The following is a 17,858-nucleotide window of genomic DNA, read 5'->3' as shown; positions in this document are numbered from 1 at the left end:
CGTGACGGGCGAAAGCTTTAGCTACTAGGCTACCCGACCGCCCCCACAGTAAGATGTAAATGATCAGTGTTAAATTGAAATTGAAAATAAATCTTTTGTCCGTCGAAGTGACACCTCAGACGGGAGTAGCATATCCGGGTCGGGTGAGGATAAGGACCGGTTGCATCCCTATATTTCAAGTTATCAACTCATCTAAGCGTGTTGCAAAATAATCGGTAAAACGTGTGGTGTTTATAATTAAGTGATATAGTGCTAATAATCAAAACACGTTATGTTTATCAGAAAAAAATAGTAACGATTTTAATTCACCTCATTTCCATTAACGTTTGTGCAATTACTTGTTTTGAATACGTCCTGTGTGTTCTATATTGCTGTCCTGCTGTGAGGTAATCACGTCACAATAGTACAATATTCTTTGTCCTGAGCGTGCAGCTGCTGTGAGTAATGTATAAGGCCATTATTCTTCACATCCGTTACCTGCAGTATAAGTCCGTTATTCTACAGACGCCTTCGTGGTCTAGTGGTAGAGCGTCCGCCCAGAGAGCGGAAGGTCCGGGGTTCGATCCCCGGTCGCGTCTTACAAAAATACTTTAGAAGACGGTAATTGTTGTTACCCTGTCTGGCGCTCGGCATTAAGGATCTAAAACAAGGACTGGTCGGCTCGGAGTCAGTATACTGTGTCTGAGTGGGGTATTCATGTTAAACTGCAGCATGGTATCTCAGTGGGCTAGCACAATAATATCAGCATCAGTCCGGACTAGTACAAGCATCCACGTCGCTATATAGGTGCAATAATCTTGGATGCGACGTTAAACCCTATTTCACCCACAATCCCACAAACCCACAATCATAGGTTTCCGGCGTACCCAAGGGACACAACTCTGCACAGCGAATCGCTCCGCCTTAGACGACTGGGCCACCCGTGCCCCCACTTCTCGAATCATTAAGCATGCCATGAGCGTCTGACAGGACTGTATCACACCACACCTGACAAAACTGTATCACATCACACCTGACAGGACTACATCACACCTGACACGACTACACCATATCACACCTGACACGACTACATCACATCACACCTGACACGACTACATCACATCACACCTGACACGACTACATCATCACAAGGAGTAACAGCGGATGTCCTTCATCTACACAGTTCCCATATCCCCTTTGCTGTTTGTACAAGTACGTGTTATTCTATATCTATCTATACAGAGAACAACGTTATTAATTTAGCTGTAACGTTATTAATCTAAAACTAGATCTATTCATTTTTCAATCAACGTCAAGTATTTATAAATGACGAATGCATGCGTACAACGAAAACAGCAATCTAGCGATATCTGACGATCTTGAAAATTCAATATTTCCACTTAAAAGTCTACTGATTGAATTTCCATATCTAAATTCTGAAATTGTGCGACAGAAAGACATTGATGAATATCAAAATGCACATGGGGGGGTGGGGGGTGGGGGGTGGAAAGGGGGAGCAGATTGAGATCAGGGCATCAAGAAAAGACAGCGTAGCTTCATTTCCTCATTCAGCATCCCCATAACACTACAATCCCCATGGTTTCCCCTTGATTGTTGCGACCAATATCACAACATCTAAATCCAGGTCACATCCGGATATAGAAAACTTTAAATTAGTGGTAACCTTGACACTGAATATAAACCAAGAAATGGTTCCAATATTGGTAAGCTGATAGAGGATTAAGAAGCGGTGATATGGATTGGACTGACCCAGGATGTTCTGGAGGTGTCGAGTGTGTTAGCCGCTAGATCAGCTGGCGATACTTGCGTCAAACTAGGCCGTGTTTTAATCAGAGTAATGAGATGGTCAGTGGTCAGTTCATATAAGACAACGATATTTGTCTGTCTCGCGTACAGAAGGTTTGATAACAGGTTGCAAGTTTCAGTTAAAAACACATCCCTATGATACAAGTTCAATAGAAAATAAAGGCCAATACTCGTAAATGAGTCATCCTTTTTTCTTTCTTTGACACGTTTTAGATTTTTTTTAATATCTTTTAATTTGCTATAAACAAACATAAATAACGTCAACGTCAAAAAATAATTAGTCTCGATTATCTGCCAAACAAAATAGTAGTGAAAAGTATTAAATAGATCACTGAAGATCAGTGACGACACTAGGTGTTCACAAAAAAGGTACGCGAGTAACTCATGCTGCAATCAACGGCATTGTCTACCCATTAAGAGAAAATGGTATGGTCTCAAACGGTGCATAGTATCTCTGTTCGCCCCGATTATGTTTCTAGGTTTGTCAGCACCATACCCGTGCTCGTGGTTTCACCAAAGTGGTAAGCGTCTGAGACCTGCATCACTCGGGCGTCCCTCCCACATAAAGGTGACATGTCGTTATATAACTGGAATACTGTTCAAAGCGGCGTTAAACCCAGTTCACTCACTCACTCGTGAAGACCCGGGGTAGAACAGGTCTTCAGCAACCCATGCTTGCCGTAAAAGGCGACTATACTTGTCGTAAGAGGCGACTAACGGGATCGGGTGGTCAGGCTCGCTGACTTGGTTGATGCATGTCATCCATCCCAATTGAGTGGATCGATGTTCATGATATTAATCACTGGATTGTCTGGTCCAGACTCTATTATTTACAGACCGCCGTCATATAGCTGGAATATTGCTAAGTGCAGCGTTAAACAACTAACCAACCAACCAACCAACCAATCACTCACATCCTTTGAGATAACGTTAACCGAAGCATTGATCGTCTCTATCTCACTGTTACATGTTCCTTCTTGTCAACAGGTACCCCTGGTTTGCCGAATTGGGTCTGCGGTGGTACGGTCTCCCCGCCGTGTCGGCTATCTTGTTTGACTGTGGGGGTCTAGAGTTCACCGCGGCCCCCTTCAATGGCTGGTATATGGGGACAGAGATCGGGGCGAGAGATTTTTGTGACGTGTCCCGCTACAACATCACCGAGGTAGAACAACCACGTTAGATGTGCTTACATACCGCTGTTACTTATATGTGCTTAAATTGATTACATGACGTTGAATGGGATTACATTGCTTGTACGTAGCTAGATGAGGTTACATTGCTTGTACTTAGCTAGATGTTGTTACATTGCTCGTACGAAGCTAGATGTGTTTACATTGCTTGTACGGTGTTAGATATGGTTACATTGCTTTACAGCGGTAGATGTTGTTACATGCTTGTACGAAGCTAGATGTGGTTACATTGCTTGTACGAAGCTAGACGAGGTTACATGGCTTGTACGTCGTTACATATGGTTACATTGCTTTACAGCGGTAGATGTAATTACATTGCTTGTACGAAGCTAGATGTAGTTGCATTGCTATTTCGAAGCTAGGTGTTGGTACATTGCTTGGACAAAGCTAGATGTGGTTACGATGCTTGTACGAAGCTAGATGTGACTACAATGCTTGTACGAAGCTAGATGACATTGCATTTCCTGTACGGTGGTAGATATGGTTACATTGCTTTATGAGCGGTAGATGTAGTCACAATGCTTGTACGAAGCTAGATTACATGGCTTGTACGAAGATTGATTTAGTTACATGGCTTGTACGAAGCTAGATAAGGTTGCATTGCTTGTACGGTGATAGGTATGGTTACATATCATGTACGGTGCTTAAATACCCTCCCTCCCACCCAGATAGTGTTTACGTTGCGCAATATACTTCAAGTTGGCATATAACATACCTGTTCGTGTTTTGTTACAGTTACAAACGCAACGGAAAAGATTAACGTCATAGTATAGTGTTATCTCACCAGACAAATATGAGTCATTATAAGTTGAGTGAGAGGACTTAGCACCGCATATCATATAACATGTTTCATATGATTTGGTTTTGTACGAAACGTGGAAAAACACGACTGAAGATATAAAAGTTATTGTATTCAAGGCGATATGACCCATATTACATGAAAATAAATAAATGTAGATTCGCGAGGTTACATTTCACTGCAACTGTACCCATTTTGTAAGGTTGGCTGTTTTTTAAGTAACAAATCACGAAATTTATCTCTCACATTTATCTCTCTTTATATTCATACAAAAGGCAGTTGTATATGATAAGATTCTCGTCTTCAAGAACATTACATTACAAATATACGATTCTGAAGTTTATATCCCTATTTTATATAGTTTTAACACATGCGCTATCGTGTCAATGGATTGTCGGCTCCATCACTTGATTTTCTGGCCAAGACTTGTTAACATCGTATGACAGGTGTCAGAACTTAATAACAGCGATCCATATGATTCATATTCGCCATTTACGCCCAATGGAATCTGTCCGCTGATAATCCAGACAGATTGTTCTCTGGCAGTGACGATCTTGTCAATATCGGGATCAATCATGAATTGTATTTTTTAATTATCACTCATGTATTAAATTCAGCTTAATGTGGAAGGAAAGCCCGAAGTGATGCAGGTCTCAGACGTTTACCACTTCGGTGAAACCCACGAGCACGGGTATGGTGCTGACAAACCTAGAAACATAATCGCGGCGAATCGGGATTCGAACCCACAATCATAGGTTTCTGGCGTGCCCAAGGGACGCATCTCTTCACAGCGAATCGCGGCGCCTGAGACGACTGGGCCACCCCTGCCCCCGAAACACATTCTAAAAAGTACAGTACTTTATAGCATTGCAATATAATGAGGTGACTATCTCACAAACACTCTTCTCCCGCTGGTGGAGATTCCGGCTCAGAATAGATCCCCAGTACCTTGTGCTTGTCGTTAAAGCCGATTGAACAGTGATAGCTTGCATCATGCTATCAGCCACCCGTTTACAAGGTCGAAGTTCTTTAATGGCAGATGCGACGTTACAAGTAACGTCATATATTTTCACTACTCGATTATTGAACTCACACTTTCCCTGACTACCAAGACCGCGGCACCATAATTTACAAGCCCTGGAAAGTTGGAATATTGCTGAATCAGCTTTATTTCACTTATAAACTCGATGACGCCTAATCCAAAGAAACAACGACGTTTATTTTTTTCCCTATTGTCAATCTCATTAAAACTGACGGGTTCTGACGTGCCCCGTAATGGGATATCCTCAGATCTTTGTTCAGCGGTAGCGAGAACTAAAATCTGAATTTAATGAGATTGTGTCCTAATCTACTCTTCACTGCAACTGGCGATCGTTTCGTCCCCAGGGGCGATAACTCTTTATGAAATTATATAAGCGACGGCCCAACCTGTCGTTTCTTAAGCTTGTTCCAGGACGATAAACAACAAACTACAAACACTTTTTGGAAACGTAATCAAATTGATGTTCCTGACAACTTGTTTGAAACACATACTGCTTGTTCTTGAGACTAACTAAATAAAAGCATCAATATTATCAAATATCATAGCGGATAAAGTAGACACTCTATTGTCTATTGACTTTAAAACCATCGCGAATTAGAACCGATATAAAATGTTTCTCTCACAAGTTTCATCTGTATGGCACCCAATGTACGAGGTAATGAAACTAAGGCGCCATATTGGTCCCATATGTCCCGAAGGCTAATACTCACGTAGGGACCGACAACATGTTATAATCTCGCTTACAACGAGATTTGACTCAGATGTCATGTGTATCGAGGCTTATCGCATTAACAGATACATAATAATGACTCCATAAAAGAATATTGAGCCATCTCATAATTCATATGTTTGCCACACAGTCCAAATTAACCGCGTGTTATTGTCATGGTCCGCTTGTTCATCGTTTGATGGTGTTTACGCACTCGCCAAGATTGGATGCCTGTTTGCGCATGCTCTTAATGCAAATGTTATCTACAACTGAGATAGCTATCACACAGGAAGGTTTAATTTGTCATTATAAATTTTTATTTACGTCGTTGTTTTAGTATCTCGGGTTGTTTTACCCTATCACATCAATGAGTACCGACCCGACAAACTATAACACTTCACGACTTGCCGTAAATCAATACTTCAGCAGTGCCGACATACGGTAGGGATTATGAAAGATTTGATTGGTCCTCGTTTGTATCCGCGCCATCTGTCGGTAGGTTATGCACTCATAGACAATTATATGGGGTTGTCTCTTGCTTCGATAAGCATTATGCATAGAAGAACCTACGACATTTGCCCGAGATTCAGATGACGCGACGGTCATACATACGAAGTAGATGAGGTCGTTAATGAAGCAGATGTTGCAGAATAGAGCCGACTGTAGCCGACGATAAGCCTCTTCATACCTTCGCCATAACTCACGAATAAATTTATGGATAACCTACGTCAACTTACTGCAAAAGTAGTGTGACTTTAATGTCCTATACTACTCGGACCACCTCCGTGGTCTAATGTTAGAGCGTCCGCCCGGAGAGCGGAAGGTCCGGGGTTCGATCTCCAGCCGCGTCATACCAAAAGACGTTAAAAGATGGTACTTGTTGTTACCCTGTCTGGCGCTCGGCATTAAGGGGCTAAAACAAGGACTGGTCGGCTCTGAATCAGTATACTGTGTCTGACTTGGGTATTCATGTTAAACTGCGGCATGGTATCTCAGTGTGCTAGCACTATAAATCGGCATCAGTCCGAACTAGTACAAGCAGCCACACACACACACACATACACGTGCATGCACGTCGCTATATAGGTGAAATAATCTTGGACGCGACTTTAAACCCCATTTCACCCCACCTTTACTATCTGTATTTTGACTTGTACCATATGTTTCCGTGTTCAGGTAAAAATATTGACTTGCACCTGCATGTATTTGTGATGGTTGATACCGGTGGAGCAGGATACGCTAACCTGGTCACTATTTGAAGGTGTTTCATAAATGTATGTTAATGATATGATAGGAATGGTACAATGGACTCTTCTTTTAGCAGATATGACATGATTTTGTCGCGTATATTTAGCCCATGGGCGTTGGTCGACTGGGCGACCCATGGACGTAATTGCCCCCCGCGTGTCTATCACTAAACGTTTTGAAAGCTTTACTATGGCCTTGAATGTTGTAACCTTGATCAAACAGTGTGGGTATGATTCGTATGACTCTCTTTGAAATCTTCGTACAAGGAAGAGCTCGATTGTACCTCAAAAGTTGTGCAAATTAAACAAAGGCTGGAGCTGCTGGAATATTTCTCGATTTGGAGGGCAACTTGACCACTGAAAAGTTGAAGTCATCCCTCTTGTCATACAATGTTGTAGATCCTTTCTTGTCATTTTTATGAATCGATCTAAAACTGAAACAGATGATGCGGTTTTCTCAATTAATTTCAGATGACTTTTCTTTTCATTTGTGACAAAGTGTCCTGAATATTTCAAGATACAGATGTCACGATAAATATGGTCACAACGTTCAGTGGCAAGTGCCTTAAGCGCCCAGAAACCAAAGCCTTTAGCTGTGTTCTAGATATGCTCACATAACGCTGTTATCAGAGAGATCATCGTTTCCTCAATGAACTCCAACATGTATAAGGAAGTCCTGTCAGGTACTTGTACCTGTTTGAGGTACAACCAAGTTTACCCAGTTGAGGTTTATAAATTACGAATGAGAGGATTAAAACGTGGCTGTTAAATCACGTGGGTTCAGGATGATCAGTGGTATAGGCTGCCGTTATTAGAGGTGGTCAGTTAGATTTGGCAACGCTTTGAGTGAGTGAGTTGGGTTTAACGCCGCTTTTAACAGTATTCCAGTTACATCACGGCGTGTCTGCTAAATGTGGGAGGAAAGCCCGAAGTGATGCACGTCTCAGACGTTTACCACTTCGGTGAAACCCACGAGCACGGGTATGGTGCTGGGTCCAAACTGGCACAGGTCCTAGACGTTTACGACTTTCGCGCGAAACCATTGAGCGCATGAATGGTGCTAAGAAATCGGGCCACATCTGGGACTCGAACCGACGATCATAGTGGTTTCTTAGTCGACTTAGTCGACAGTCTTCATGTTATTAAAAGCAACAAGACCCTTTTCATATTCATAAGTAATCTCTGCCGAAAGCAGAGTCAATTGCACGATTCCGATTAAATCATGAGTATGTGTGTATGCATCACTATCAAATAGTGATGATACCAGGGGTTCTCGAAACAGTGATCGGATCCTGCTCATGGTAGACACGTGGAGGGCATTTCCAAATTTGACGCATCAGTGACGAACACCCATGGGACTAAATATATGCGACAAAATCATAAAACATATCTGCTAAAAGAAGTGTCCATTGTACCATTTCGACCATATCATGAACATGTATTGATGAATCACTTTCAATTAGTGATAAAACCAGGTGAGCGTATCCTGCCCCACCGGTGGCACCCGTCACAAACACATGCAAATGCGAGTCAAGTATTCACCTGAAAAAACATATGGTACAAGTCGAAATAGGGAAATTGCATTGGACATGATTCTCGTGCGTCAAATTTGAAAATGTTCTCCACATGGCTACCATAAAACCCTACATGCTTTCCTCCCACATCAAACTGGCAGGCCGTGATATAACTGGAATACTATTCAAAATAATATTAATAATAATAATAATAATAATAATAATAATAATAATAATAATAATAAAGTCCATTTCTTCAGCGCCATTTCCGTCTACGCAGTCGCTCATAGCGCCTCACACAGGGTCATAGACACATCTAAAGAGATAAGTCTTTAGTTTTGTCTTGAAAGTGTCCAGAGCTGGAGATTGCCTAATTTCCACTGGATGGGAGTTCCAGAGCACAGATGCAGTGTGAGCAAAAGTTCTGTTGCTGAATGCTTTGAGTGAGACCATAGGGACACTAGACTGGAGTTTATGTGCTGATCTGAGATCTCGTGCTGGCTGGTGTAGGGTAAGAAGTTCACTCAGATAGGAAGGTGCTGTACTATAGTAGCACTGGTATGCAATGCACACGACTTTGTATTCAATCCTAGATCTTATTGGAAGCCAGTGTAATGATTTTAATAAAGGAGTGACATGTGCACGCTTATTTCGTCTACGTATCAATCTGGCAGCATCATTCTGCACACGTTGCAATTTGTTACATAGATCCTGTTTGATATTAATAAGCAGACTGTTAGCATAGTCCAACCTGGATAGGATAAGTGATCTCACGAGCTGATGTACTATTCAAAACGTAAAACCCGACTCACTCATAGCATGTTTTACATGTTCCACGTTTCACGTCGTTTAGCATTGTTTGTTTAACACGGCGCTCAGCAATATTCCAGCTATATGACGGGGTTGTAAACAATCAAGTCTGGACCAGACAATCCAGTTATTGACATCATGAGCAACTTGGTAACGATGACATGCATCAGCCAAATCAGCGAGCCTGACCACCCGATCCCGTTAGTCGCCTTTAAGCACTGGACTGAATTATGAAAACAAGCCATGGTTCTAAAGTCAAGTTCAATACCTTTGTTTTGAAATAATTATGTCCCAAGGTCAGAATTTCCAAGACATACTTATTACTTTTATTAAACTAAACCATAAACCGTAGATTGAACGAAAACACTTTCTTATTATAAGATGAATATTTCATGAGCATCGTAGGCTTAGACAATGGAAAGCAAACTTGTAAGCATGCATTTACTACGTACAAAGAAATCACGTTTAATCATCCAGTGAAAACGCTGTCGTGCCCTGATGTAAAATGTATGAAAGACGACGCACGCCACAATGACGAAACTTCGACCGCAAGTATGCCGTTATTGTATGCAGAAAGTAAAAAGGATTAAAGCTTGCAAATGTAGGTTTTGTTTTTACTCAAAGTCATCTTGGTTCTCTGATCTCGCTTCTGAAAAGAAGTGACACTTTTTGTCAAATTTTTGTCGACATGTAATGGGTTTTTTCTCAGCCCTTATTCGTTCTTTCCATTTTTTAAGTTTCACCAAATATTTCATTTGTCATTTGTCTATCGTTGTAAAACATTTAAATAAGAAGTTAATTTATATAGATTTCACAGCTGCCTGGAAATTGTATAGATCTGATTTGTCTTTCTTTTTAATCAGAAAATTGATATTTTGAAAATATATAGCTTCTTCGTGTACGCATTTCAAAGTGAAATTGGACCTTGTAGTTTGATTGCGTAATAGAACAGAACAGTGAAATGCGTTAACCTTTTCGTTGTGTGTGTAGGCAGTAAGTGAATGATCAATTCGACATTTTGTACTTCGCTATTTCGTTTTGTTTGACATATACTAGTGCTTTACAAGTATTCAACAACAAGCGACGTTTTGTAAATTAATGCGATTTCTTTTCGCTATTGTTCTGCAGTAATCTCCTGTTCTTGAGTTCGAATCCAGATCGTCGTGATTATGGTCCATGTCCATGTCTAGGGTTTCTCATCAAACTGACACGTCGTTATAATCTGAGGAACAAAAGAAACTTTACCTTTGAGATAATTTTATCATATGTTTGCGTTAAATTAGCGATATTATATTCCCACAATAACTGCACTGTGCTTAGTCAGCACTAAAAGAATACTTCTACATGGTATTATATTTATAATATAATTTGTTTTGAAACTTTTAAATATTAAAAAAAAATAGTTTTGAAAATCAATAAAGTTGCCCTTTTCGGCACAAACTTACAACATTACAAACACAAATGAGTGATGGTAAAATAGACATAATTTAACTTGAACAGTTTTTTTTTTCAATTTTCAATTACATAAAAAGATCGGTATACTTTTTTATTTCCCCTCAGTTTATAACTGAAATACTGTTCAAAGTGGCGTTTAGCTAAACCAATTCACTCCACTGTGTTAGCCGAGGGGTGAAACAACTGGACGATAATTACACGCGCAAATATCTTGATGAGTCTTTGATAGGAATTCAGAAGCTGGGAGAACATGCAGACACGAAACATTTATAGATACCATCCTCTTTTTTGTATGTAATGACGTTTGAGGGCTACATATGCCCCCTCGTCAGGTGAAATTAAGAAAGTGTATTAGGTTATACATAATATATAGATACATAGGTGCTTATATGAATACACAAGGTAGAATTGATATACATATATAACAATATAGCGAGGAAGCCAATGGGATTAACGTGAGAGAAGCCAAGTAAGTACAATGAAGGTCAGTGATGGGTCTGGGTGTCATGGCAAGGAGCTGACTATGGTCACAACATAACTATAAGACAATCAATATGTCCTTTGCGGGTAATAATGGGGTCAAGGCACAGTAGAGAACACGCCGTGGTTTTTGTTAACAGATGGCTCCCTTCATTGGATTTCTATACTTTCTTAAAGTATCGTCTTTATCCGGACACACACACACACAAACACACACAAACATACACACACACACACACACACACACACACACACACACACACACACACACACACACACACACACTTTGTTGTTTAACGCCGCAATATTCCAGCTATATGACGGCGGTCTGTAAATAATCGAATCTGGACCAAACAATCCAGTGATTGATATCGTGTACATCGATCCGCGCAATTGGGATACGATGATATGCGTCAACCAAGTCAGTGAGCCTGACCACATGATCCCTTTAGTCGCCTCTTACGACAAGCATATTCGCCTTTTACGGCAAGCCAGTAAATATATATATATATATATATATATATATATATATATATATATATATATATATATATATATATATATATATATATATATATATACTAAGGAGCAAAACATACCATAAATGTATGTATGAATGAATGAAGTAATGAAGGAAGGAAGGAAGGAAGGAAGGAATGTATGTGTGTGCGCGCGCGTGTGTGTTTATATAGATCATATATACTTAGGACCAAAACCTACCATAAATATATAGATATGTGTATGTGTCTGTGTGTGTCAGAAGTAGGCAATACAAAAGTTATCCAGAACATGTCCCGTCTTCCTATCGGGTGGAGCTTATCTGACGTTCATCATGGTCTGACCAAAATAGCGTCCTATGATGTGTCGGAATGAATTTTAATCAACACTCCCACTTTAAATCATTAAGGCCCACTCATTCTTACGTGGATGTCGACTCTTGTGGCTCGATGTCAGAGCTGATCTTGTTTAGTTGTAAACTGGTATTGTGTGTGACGGTGGGTACTTCGCTGAAATATCAGACGCTACTGCTGACATACAGAAAACGATTTTGCTTTTATCGATTTGCGTACATGGCATTTGGGGAAATGCTGTAATCTTAAAATTCTCCTTTTTATTTTATTTTTCTTAAAGATGTACAATGTAATAAGTAGTAGGAAAAATCTATGTGAGTCTATTTCAGCAACAATAACGACCATATTTCGTACGACCAAGTTATTTATTTGCCAATAAAACTACATTTATTTCTGTTCGTGTTATTCGCCCCCATTGTCGTAATATTGTTGCGACATCAAGAAATGAATCAGGAGGTCAGAAAGTGGAGATATGTCAGGATTCAAACTAAATGTTTCCTCCCGAAATAACTGCCCGCACCCCGCAGGTGCCTGCTTTACAAAGGAATACAGTAAGTAAGAGCAACGGATTTTACGCCGCTTAGAATGTATTCCAGTTATATCACGGCGTGTCAGCTTAATGTGGGAGGAAAGCCTGAAGTGATGCAGGTGTTAGACGTTTACCACATTGGTAAACCCACGAGCACGGGTGGGGTGCTGACAAACCTAGAAACATAAGCAAGAATCGGGATTCGAACCCACAATCATAGGTTTCTGGAGTGCCAAAGGGACGCAACTCCTCACAGTGATGCATTCCGTTGCTGTCTTCTACTTTGGTGAAAGACGGTATACACTCTACCACAGCGGGTTATAGGTTAGGGGTAAAAGTTATCATTGTATATGTAACATAAATGATTGTAGTAACATCCCTGTATGTTTACATCTACAAGTAGTGATTCTGTGTTTCAGCAAGTTGCAGTGAAGATGGGCTTGGACGTCCGTAAGAGCTCCTCACTGTGGCGTGACCGAGCCCTAGTGGAGGTGAACGTTGCAGTCTTACACAGCTTCCAGGTAGGAACTCTGCTTTGAGCTTAACGACTCAGAAACCACACAGGACACATTTAAGCTGATATACATAAGTTTCAGGAGTATTATTCCTGGTAGCTGTATTGCACCACACTATCTGTATACATATACCTTTAGCGTTGGCTTCGGCACAATATATGATGCTACGACATATATTCGACGTAAATACATAAAGAATGTCTCCAAAAGCCGTACAAAAGTCACATGACTATATTATCTGATGAAGGATACATGGAAAACCTTTCAACTTATTTTCCAAACCATGGTTTCCAACCAAAAGCACAACACCAGACAAACACCAAGTGTTGGGAACATGTTCAAACATATACTGCCGTAAAACAAAAGTATATACCGTATTCGACGTAATAAGCGCCCCGCTCTAATAAGCGCAAACGGCAATATTTGCTAATATATTGGCTAGTGAAAAATCCCAATTAGCACTCCTTCCGAATGATCAATGTACACAAGACTTATTTATTCGCGTATAATACGCACTCGTGTGTTATATGCAGTCTTAATTATGGGCAATTAAATTTTTGAAAAATGTATCTGTCGCATATAAACATTTCAGTGTGTCGGCATAAACCACGAAATTTATCTTTCAACTGTCTTTTTCCACCAAAATATTATTCTAATAAGAGCCCCCTATTTCTAATTTTGAGAGCACCCTGGGCGCTTAGTAAGTCGAATACGGTACACATGTTTGACGGTGGCTCAAGATGAAACAAACAATAAATGGTTACTCGATGGTTGTGTTTCATCCAGGTATCATAGTTGTGTTTTGGAACTTAACTTTGCAATGTTTAGGCGACTGTTTACAGTGCAGTAACGTTTTTATAATGTGTATAATGTTTTGGTCAATCCAGTGTTCAAGTGTGTAGTTTCTTTGGCCTAGCAGTTTACATAATACAAACAATCCAAGGCGTCACAGCCAAAGACAATCAAAACAGTCCTCTTACAGACAATCCAGTCTTCACTCGACTCGACCACATGTGGAATATTCCTGGAAATTAAATCGGATTTTGGAAACTTGGATATTACATGGATATTTCGGCCTGTGACTTTTTCAAATTTAGAAAGAGAGCTTTTTGTCGAGTGTGATGTTAGTACAGACTCATCGAAACGTCACACATGCTTTGGCATATTATTCGTCCCATGAGTTTTCCATATTTGGAAAGAGAGCTTTTCGTCAAGTGTTATGTCAGTGTGAAAGTATCGGCTTCACGTCACCTCTTCGGAAATGACTGAAACCTTGAAACATTTTCGAGGATCGAGCCCATTTCTGGTGATATTGCGGGAAGTTTGGTAAGAGCGGCGAAAGAATTACTCACTCACTTACTCGAGGATCGATCCCGCATGTTATATTAAGTTACGAGATAAAAGCATACACCGCTCGACTATGTTATTAATACGTACCGTCGCATACCCTTCCGTGGTAGTTATTTAACCGCATTTCGTTCCAGTCCTCAGGCGTGACCATCACTGACCACCACGCGGCGTCCGAGTCGTTCATCAAACACCTGGAGAACGAACAGCGTCTCCGGGGTGGGTGTCCGGCAGACTGGGTGTGGGTAGTACCACCCATGAGTGGGAGCATGACACAAGTGTTCCACCAAGAAATGCTTCTGTATAAACTCAAACCATCATATGAGTATCAGGTTTGTATAGTATATGGATTTCAAGCAACACTACCCTTCATTCGTCACCACTCGCCCCTTTCCGTCACCTGCAAGAAGACTCGTCTTCCTATCGATGAATGTTATGTGCGAAAATACGACAGACCAATCAGAATGCGCTTATGATTTCAAGTTCTTCGTCAAAGAATCCCTCAGAAATTGATTTTACATATGTCTTGCACCTAAAAATACACCCAAGACACAGTTAAATGTGTTCAATCATACTGTGTAATTCCGCATGTCCCGATGTGCTGTAAATTGCATCTGAAATATGGGGAAATACATATGAACCCTTATGCAACGAGTTGACAATTGTTTTAGGTATGCCCTTTTGAGCTAAGACGGAACCCGGTCGCAAAAATGGCCATGAGATGGGCATGAGTCGCTATTCGGCTTGTCCGGGAATAACACGAGTTGGTCACGAATGCACTACCCTTGTGAAGATCCGGGTTAGAATTGGCCTTCGGCAACCCAGGCTTGTCCTTAGAGGCGACTGACGGGATCGGGTGGTCAGACTCTCTGACGTTGATGCATGTCATCGTATCCCAGTGGCGTAGGTCGATGTTGACAAATGCTGAGTGAGGCGTCAAATAACAAAGACACAATTAATAAAAACACTTTTCTGTTTTAATAAACTTTCAGACATTTTTTTCTTGTACATATGACGTTGGTGAAAATATTGTTTTGTCATAATAACCGACGAAAGTGTTTGGAAAGATCAGTTTCCTTGTACACTCAAGTGGTTCAAACCTAGCTCTGCGCTATCTTTTCAGGAAGACCCCTGGAAATCCCACATTTGGAAGAAGGATCGTGGCGACAAGGCCAAGTCTTTAGACCGACCAAAGCGGAAGTTTGGTTTCAGGGAACTGGCCAGGTATGTGGTTGAGGGGAGATAACTCGCTAACTGATAGTAATTAATTATTTAAAATTGGCGCAAATAATAACTTTCATTGAGATCCATGGCGCTCGTAGAGGTGTCCTAGGCTCTGGTCAATTGGCTTTCACATTTGTGTTGTTTCGCTACATCAGCTGTGATAATTTATTTAAAATATTCAGGTGTTGAGACCAATGTCAGACTTAAACTTGAAATGGGTACTTGAACGTGGTTCATGGATACATGAACGTTTCAACGCTTTATCAAATTCACATCCTTGTCTCATTTCAAAAACGTCACTTTCAGCAGAAACGGTTTGCGTAATTGATGCAAATTTGTTAAATATAATTACTGACTTTTAGAAAACGTTTATGTGTTAACTGTCCCCAGGGCTGTGAAGTTTTCGGCCAAGTTGATGGGTAAGGCTCTGGCGCGAAGAGTGAAATGTATCATTCTGTACGCCACGGAGACAGGCAAGTCCGAGAGGTTCGCCAGGACTCTCTGTGAGATCTTCAAACACGGCTTCGATGCTAAGGTAAATGTCGCTCTGTTTGTTTATTGTAAAACGCCGCACTCAGCAATATTCAAGCTATGACGGCGGCAAAAAAAAAGTCGATTCTGAACCAGATAATCCAGCAATTGACCATAAGCATCGATCCACGCAACTGGTATACGATGACATGCATCAACCAGGTCAGCGGGCCTGACCACCCGATCCCGTCAGTCGCCTCTTACAACAAGCATGGGTTGCTGAAGACCAATTCTAACCCGGATTTTCACGGGTACGCTCTGTACAATGGCCGTCCCGAAAATACCTTCAAGATCTGTGTGTACTTGATAGGAAGGTTCCCGTTGAATTTCTGAGAGGAATACGTTCCCACTACTTGTCCCTCAGAGGGGGGTTGGGGTAGTCTAGCGGTTAAGGCGTTAGCTTGTCGCGCCGAAGGCCCGGGGTCAATTCTTCACGGGGTACAATGCGTGAAGCCCGTTTCTGGTGTCCCCCGCCGTGATACTCCTGGAAGAGGCGTAAAATTATACTCATCCGTGTCCCTTAGTAGGGATTTCCTGGGAAACTGAACTCCAGTGCACCATCTTTCTCGTCATGCCTGACGTGGTTGATCATGGTTTACTGACCCCTCTCAGGTGAATCTTTGCTCATGATATCAGCCCCTGGTTTGTCTTGCTCAAACTCGATTATTTACAGCCCTCATGGTAAGGCTGGATTAGTCCTGAATGCAGTTTGAAACAATAGTCAGTCACTGCCTAAATAGCCCCTTGATGTTGTAAATAACCCTTTAAATATGAAAAATAACTCTTTGAAGTGGTAAATAACCTTTTGACAAATTAATATGTATGAATATACATTGGGGTGTATAAAACTTCACGTGGACGTCTAATTCCCCATCCTCCTACAGGTGCTGTGTATGGAGGAGTACGACATCATCGACCTCGAACACGAAGCCCTCGTCCTCATCGTTACCAGCACCTTCGGCAACGGCGATCCTCCAGAGAACGGCGAGGTAAAAGCAATGTTACAGACAAACTGAGGGGCAAAAGAAATTACACCGGGTTTTTTGGGTTTTTTTGTAATTGAAGATTGAAAAAAATGTTTTAAATTTGATTATGTCTGTTTAACCACTACTCATTCCTGCGATAGTTTATCTATAGTAGTCTGTTGTGGGTAGTTTTGTGTAAAAAAAAAATAGTTCATGTTCTATGAATACTGGGGTAAAATCAATTTCTAAAAATATATTGGTTCATGATTTATAAATACTGGGGTAAAAATCAGTTTCTACAAATATATTGGTTCATGATCTATGAATACTGGGCTAAAAATCAATTTCTAAAAATATATATTATATCATGTTCTATTAAAACTGGGGTAAAAATCAATTTCTAAAAATATATTGGTTCATGATCTATAAATACTGGGGTAAAAATCAATTTCTAAAAATATATTGGTTACCCAACTTTATTGATTTTCAAAGATATGATGTTTTGGATACCTATCAGCAGTTGTGTATTTTTCATTTTTAAAAATGTTTTATATCAAATTATATTTTAAACAATAAAACCGTGGAAAAATTCTTTGAGTGCTGCCTAAGCGTCGGTACGGTTCTATCTCTCATGTTCGATTTCCACTCCAAAAGTCTCCGAGATAGACCGCTGTTAACATTAAGTCTTTGAATGGCATTTAGAATTGAGACACATAAGGGAGAGAATTCATGTATATCAACTTCTTTAGTGTAAGGAAACACAACGTTTCGGAGTATGTGCTTACTCCTTCATCATATGAATGAATGCCATGAGGCACAGAGAGAGCATATATATGTACATTTA

The 17,858-nt window shown here is 40.6% G+C and overlaps 1 protein-coding gene across 4 annotated transcripts in view; it reads left to right on the top strand.

Annotated features, from left to right (window-relative positions):
• The window catches only part of LOC139456213 (nitric oxide synthase 1-like), a 149,271-nt gene that overhangs the window by 116,301 nt on the left and 15,112 nt on the right, over nt 1-17,858 (top strand). For all 4 annotated transcript variants that reach the window (XM_071237791.1, XM_071237790.1, XM_071237792.1 and 1 more), the window contains 6 exons: nt 2,794-2,968; nt 12,852-12,953; nt 14,432-14,626; nt 15,418-15,518; nt 15,909-16,053; nt 16,934-17,038. In XM_071237791.1, the coding sequence (XP_071093892.1) occupies nt 2,794-2,968; nt 12,852-12,953; nt 14,432-14,626; nt 15,418-15,518; nt 15,909-16,053; nt 16,934-17,038 (823 nt within the window). The remainder of the gene's footprint in view (nt 1-2,793; nt 2,969-12,851; nt 12,954-14,431; nt 14,627-15,417; nt 15,519-15,908; nt 16,054-16,933; nt 17,039-17,858) is intronic.

Source organism: Haliotis cracherodii, unplaced genomic scaffold (assembly GCF_022045235.1).
Source record: "Haliotis cracherodii isolate W230 unplaced genomic scaffold, xgHalCrac1.p SCAF_11, whole genome shotgun sequence".
NCBI classification, from domain to species: Eukaryota; Metazoa; Mollusca; class Gastropoda; order Lepetellida; family Haliotidae; genus Haliotis; species Haliotis cracherodii.
The sequence above is the reverse complement of the archived record's forward strand: the minus strand, read 5'-3'. Positions and strand labels throughout refer to the sequence as shown.